The sequence below is a fragment of the Lactuca serriola genome, chromosome 3 (assembly GCF_051521515.1).
Source record: "Lactuca serriola cultivar US96UC23 chromosome 3, Lser_US96UC23_V15, whole genome shotgun sequence".
NCBI classification, from domain to species: domain Eukaryota; kingdom Viridiplantae; phylum Streptophyta; class Magnoliopsida; order Asterales; family Asteraceae; genus Lactuca; species Lactuca serriola.
The window spans coordinates 136,809,031-136,815,445 of NC_136410.1; the positions used below are offsets into that span (position 1 = coordinate 136,809,031).

Below are 6,415 nucleotides of genomic sequence, written 5' to 3' on the forward strand. Positions count from 1 at the left end.
TCCATAGGCTCTCAAAAGCAGTATTAGCTGTCTTGCAGCTCAAAGCATCAATGACCACATTCGCTTTCCCTGGGTGATACAAAATCTCGTAGTTATAATCCTTGACCATGTCAAGCCATCTACGTTGTCTCATGTTCAGATTCGATTGATATATGAGATATCTCAAGCTCTTGTGATCCATGTAGATAGCACAGCAAACCCCATACAAATAATGCTGCCAAATCTTGATAGCACGCACCACTACTCCCAACTCCAAATCATAAGTCAGATAATGAACCTCATGTGGCTTCAGCTTCCGAGAAGCATAAGCAACAACCCTCCCTCGTTGCGTAAGAACTGCCCCCAGGCGGGTGGTGGATGCAACAAAAAATACCACAAAATCCTCAAAACCCCCAGGGAGGGTCAACAATGGGGCCTCACATAAATTTTGTCTCAAAGTATTGAATGCAGTCTTCTGCTCTGGCCGCCAACGGAAATCCACGCCCTTCTTCGTCAGACGAGTAATGGGTACAACAATCTTAGAGAAGTCCTGAATAAATTTCCGATAATACCCTGCTAGTCCCAAGAAACTCCTGATTTCCGAGGGAGACTTCGGAATCTCCCACTACATCACAACCTCAATCTTGGACGAGTCGACCAAAATCCCATTTTGGTTAATGAGATGTCCTAAGAACCGGACCTCTCATAACCAAAACTCACATTTCGATAACTTGGCATAAAGTCGTTTCCGCCTCAAAACTCCTAGAAGCTCTCAAAGGTGTTCATCATGCTGCTCCTGGTCTTGGAATAGACCTATATATCATCAATAAAACAATGACTAATCGATCGACCATCGGCCTACACACCCGATTCAATAGTTCCATAAATGTCGTAGGCATACTGGTGAGCCCAAATGACATCACCACGAACTCGTAATAACCATAATGAGTCCGGAACACGGTCTTCTCCATGCCCTCCTCTCTATCCCTCATATGACGATACCCCGAACTCAAACCGATCTTGGAGAACCAAAATGCACCATGCAAGTGATCAAAGAGGTCATCAATCTGCGTAAGTGGGTAACGGTTCTTCACTGTCAACGTGTTCAACTCTCGGTAATCAATGCACATCCGGTGTGAACGATCCTTATTCTTAACAAACAAGATTGGTGCTCCTCACGGGGAACTGTTTGGTCTAATAAACTGCTTGCCCAACAACTCTTGAAGCTGAGAGGACAACTCCTACATCTCAGGTAGTGCCAATCGGTAGGACGCCTTGGCAATTAGATTCGCACCTAAAATCAAATCAATCCTAAAGACAACCTGCCTCTTAAGAGGCACACCAGGTAACTCCTCCAGGAACACATTTGCAAACTCTCTAACAACATGCACATCCGAAACTGAAACTGACTCCCCAACTCGTGTATCAAACCGCACCTAAAAACTGCATAGGGGTGATGTTCCCCTGCCACCGTGGCAAGGGCTGGGGCTAAATCGCACCTGACTCCCTTGAGATTAAGCATAGATATTCTTCATCTTTCCACCACATTTTTTTTATGTTTGGTGTTCCAAGCTCACAACGTCATTGTGAGGCAAATTAAAGAAGAAAATCAGAGGAAGGTAGAGAGAAGAACATGGTGTTGCCATCCGTTCTCGTTGCCACCTCTCGTACCTTAATGGTTGCTCGGGATGGTGTTTCAGCAGTTGAAGACCCTCTACATCCTATAACGGGGTAAAACAACCCCATATCGAGTAGTCTAAAATCATATGTGAAAAACCTAGATTCCATTGGTCTAACTGATGTTGTATCAATTCAAAGGTTTTTTCTTCGTCGATTTAGCTCGATCTTGCATATTTACGTTTCTATTAGTATCTCGTTTGCTTGTTTTAAATAAAATAAGTTATTAAAAAGGGGAAAGAAAATATATGAGTAATTAATTACATATAAATAAAGAAATTTACTTTGTACTTATTATGATGATATATATTAATCTAGAAGTTAGTTAGTTAGATAGATGTATTTGTTGGATGCATAATGCTTCTCATGACTTAATTTATCTATTTATTTATATATTTATTTATTTATTGTTAACTTTTAATGCCCTTTATAATATTTGCAATAAAAATTTGTTATAATATTTGCAATAAAAATTTACAAAGGTTATTGAAAATGTTTTTTGAAATTACTTATTAACTTATTATCTTTTTAGAAAAAAAATCAAGATAAAAAAATATTTGTTTATATTAACTTTTTAGTGAAAAAAATGATTTTTTCAAAAAACAAAAATTACTGATTTTTCCAAAAATTCAATAAAATTTTTGATAATCAAACTTAAACACGTCTTAAATTAATTATTAGTTAAAAAGGAATATTTTTCTTATCAACTTGATGTGTGTGTGTGTTATAGCAAAACCTATGAATAGAATTTAGAAAGCTTCCAATTACATAAAATTAAGTTAATCACTAGTACCTATAGAAACACAAGTTGCATTTTTCAAAAAGAAAATAACAAACAAGATACATTTTTCATAAAGAAAATAACAAACAAGAGTATACCTTTCCTTTTGTAGACAAGATATTTTATAGAATGGTCAACAACAATTCATATCGGCTCCAAATACAACCCGACCCGACCCGCTGACTTCATATGATTATCACTCACTTAAAAGCAACCAATCACACACAACTGTCACTCACTTGTCAAAAAGGCGCACGTGTCTTTGACTCTTGATTGAAAAACCCCAACTTCACACTTTTACGAGCCCTAATTTCTCTCATCGTCAACTATTCAACTCGATCGATCAATCAATCAATCGATCCCTTTAGATCGAATTCAACCTCAGTGAAATTCAACTCACCAATTCGATTGTTCAGGTCAGCTTACTGTTTTTGATTCGGTTTTCTTTACATACGTTCTGTAGCTTCGTTTCACTCTTCGATTTGTCGAATTTGTATGTTTCGTTGTGATCGTTAACTGTTTGATTATGTCGGTGATTAGTCGTTAGTTGAAATTCCAGCAATTGAATTATTTTTCTTAATTTAGGTCATTTGTAGCGTGATTTACGCGGATGAATGATTAATTTCGATACAAATTAGGTAATTCGAGATTCGGAGATTCTGTTTGAGCTAATTCTGTGTAAGTTTCATCTGTTAACGCAGAAATCAATACTTAGCATTCTCATCCGTACTTAATGAAGTCAAAAGCGAAAAGTTAGGGTTCCTTTTTTTGGAATGTTGGGTGGATCTTCGGTGATGTTGGCTGTGACTTGTTTTGGACATTATCATCCAACAAAAAATGCCAGCAGTTCGGCATTGTTCCAGAATTGACACTTTTGAGCTGAAACTTCACATGGAAAGAAGACTCGGATCACAAAAAGCTCAAAAGTATTTCAATCTTCTCACCAGATACTTAAGTCAAAAGCTCAGAAAACCAGAATTCGACAAGCTTTGTATCAGTTTAATAGGTAGAGAAAACCTTCGCCTCCACAATGAACTCATCAAATCACTTCTCAAAAACGCAACTCTTTCCAAAACACCTCCAAAGAAAGTCAACCCCAACAACACTCTTAGTCAACCTTCTTCACGATTTGCTAATGAAAGAAAGGTTAAAGATCACCTCCAAAGTCAACAACAAAGTGCTACAGAGCTTTTTTCTTTAGGTAGCAAACCACCTGTTGAAGTAAACTCAGTTGAAGATGGTGAAGAAGTTGAACAGATTTCAATAAGTCCTGGAATCCATAGTAGAAGCCCTGTTAAAGCTCCATTTGGAATCAAATTCCACTCAAAAGAATCAAAAAAATTTCTTTCCATTTCTTCACCTTTTCACACTTGTCATTACAACTCTCAATTACCTCCTACATCTTCTTTATCTACCAGATTGAAACACAAATTGAAAACAGAAGGTCTTGATATTACAATGGATTGTGTCAACTTAGTCAACAACGGGTTAGATTCTTTCTTGAAAAGAGTTATAAAGCCATGTTTGGAGTTAGCTAGATCAAGATCTTTAAAGAATCAAGAAAGATTGTTTCCATTTTCATCATCCATGGTGGATCTTCGTGTTGTGACAGAGTCAAATCCCAAGATTCTTGGAGAAGATTGGGGGATTGAACTTGAGAAGATTTGCTTGTTTGAAAGCAGATAAAAAAAAAAAAAACCTCGATTCTGTTGTATATACAAATGGGGGAAAGCTAACTGGTGATCTTCTTCAACTGGTATTTATATCTTACTCTACTCTTTTTTTTTTTTTTTTTTTTTTTTTTTTTTTTTTTTTTTTTTTTTACTTTTTTTTATTGATAGGTTGTTGATAAATGTTATATTCTTGAATCTTGAGTTGATAGAGGTATTAATTATAATTGAGTCATTAGTTGTTTACAAAATAACATCTTTTTTCCCATTTTTGAGATGGTTTAATTTGTTGTTTATTATAATTTATTACTACTCCTTTTTTCTTTTAATAGCTATTGCACTTTTTGACATGTTGTATTGAATATTTATTGTAATCAAAATAATAATAAAAAAGAATGTTAATTTAGAAAACGTTCAATTTCATTTTGGATTATGTAACCATTATTGTAATTAATTTCAAAAAAATAGAAAATTTGTTATTATAATTCAAACCTAAAAAAGCTAGATTTTTTCTTGTAAGGTTAGCGATTTTTATTGTAAGCAACTTTTTTTATTTATTGATAATCATTGGCTAAATTTAACAAAAATAACATTCATACAAATCAAAGTTATAAGTCCAACCATTAAAAAAAACCCGGTTTAACTCGTCCACAATCTGATGCTCAAATTCAACTTTTATTGTGTTTTTTATTTCAAAATATAGCGATTTTTATATACCAAATTAGGGGTGAGCTAAAGTAAGTGTAATAATCCTTTTATATGATCTCTGGTTCTTGACTTAAAAGAAAAAAAAAATGTTACTTTTTAACTGTTTTTTATGTTATTGAGTTGGAGAAAAATAAAAAGATAAAAAAAACGTTAGAATTTATAATTTATGTTGAGTATATTAATATCAAGAGGTATAAAACAATTTATAAAAGTTTTCTTTCCCCATGCCGAATCTTAAGACATTTGTATAACACCCACTTCATCGATATCCAACTGAAATTCACATAATGTCATAACGCATAGATATAAGGCATATGACTTACACACACATATTAAGAGGTAGTTTTGGAGGATATATTTTCTCAAGTTGTGTATATTTAACTAGGTGGCAAAATGTTGTGGAATAATTAAAATAGTTTCCACTCGAATACCATGAACTATTTTCAAAAGTAAAAACAAACAAATACTCTTGATGGACTCAAAACAAATAAAGTCTACATCCCTTGTACATGGAAAGCAACTTGTATACAGCTAGATAATCCAATTGATTAAGTGTATTTTAAACTTAAATATTGTAAGTTTTAAATTTTGTGACCGTTAATGTCGGTTTGGTTATCTACAAAAACTAAAACCAATAAATTTCACTCGGTTTACCCAAAACTAAAAACCAAACCATTCGTTTTAATATTAGTTTTGTTAATTTGGGTCGGTTAATTTGTTTTTTCGGTTACTATGAAACATGTATTCCACAAAAAGAAGCCCTCAGAGTGAAGCCATCGGTCCCAAGGTGGACGGAGTGGTGTTCCTGCTGAACCTACCCAAGTCTGCTCCCTCCTAACCCATTTCTCCCTTTCCTTCTTTCCTTCCAACCTGAAGTGGTTTGTTGAAACCACCTAAGACACCCTTTTCCGATACCAAAATGGTAAGGGTGGTAAAGTCATCGGTACGAGAGTGTCACCTCAACCAGCTTGCTTACTCCCTCGCTCCCTATGCGAATCTCTTCACCCTTACATACTCATTTGGAGAACTAGGTATCAATCTAGTCTCAACCTCCTTTCCTTGCATCTTGATCTTGCAACATACTTAAGTACTCATTTGGAGGACTAGGTATCAATCTTGTCTCAACCACCTTTCCTTGCATCTTGATCTTGCAACATACTTGTTAAATACCAATATTGGCATTTTCCAGTATCAAATGATTCTTTTATAATTTACTTCATCATTAATGTATTCATTGCCTACAAAATTCACTTTAAAATATACATATAAAGATAACATACTTTCAATCATGCTATTATAACTGAACTAGACGAATTCCTACACGTTGCGCGTGGTAGGTTAAAAGTATATTGTTAGAATATAGTTTTCAGACATCTTTTAGTTAATTCAATTCATCAATTTAGGTTCTTTTATTATTATTATATTTAATGTTTTCCTTTTAACTATGTTAAAAAATATATATTGATTTTTTTTAAACATTATTTGATATTTTACTTTAGGTTTTAAATTTTACACTAAATTTTTAAGCTTATTTGATATATTAATGTAGGTAATTTATTTAACTATATATTGAAGTTAACAAATTAAGTATATCATATTG

The 6,415-nt window shown here is 34.0% G+C and overlaps 1 protein-coding gene across 1 annotated transcript; it reads left to right on the forward strand.

Annotated features, from left to right (window-relative positions):
• Positions 1-2,664: 2,664 nt before the first annotated feature.
• Positions 2,665-4,447, forward strand: LOC145093176 (uncharacterized). The gene is made up of 2 exons (XM_079031248.1): positions 2,665-2,853; positions 3,139-4,447. Exon 2 carries the CDS (start codon positions 3,275-3,277, stop codon positions 4,121-4,123), a length of 849 nt encoding a protein of 282 aa, XP_078887374.1. The 5' UTR covers positions 2,665-2,853; positions 3,139-3,274; the 3' UTR covers positions 4,124-4,447.
• Positions 4,448-6,415: the final 1,968 nt, after the last annotated feature.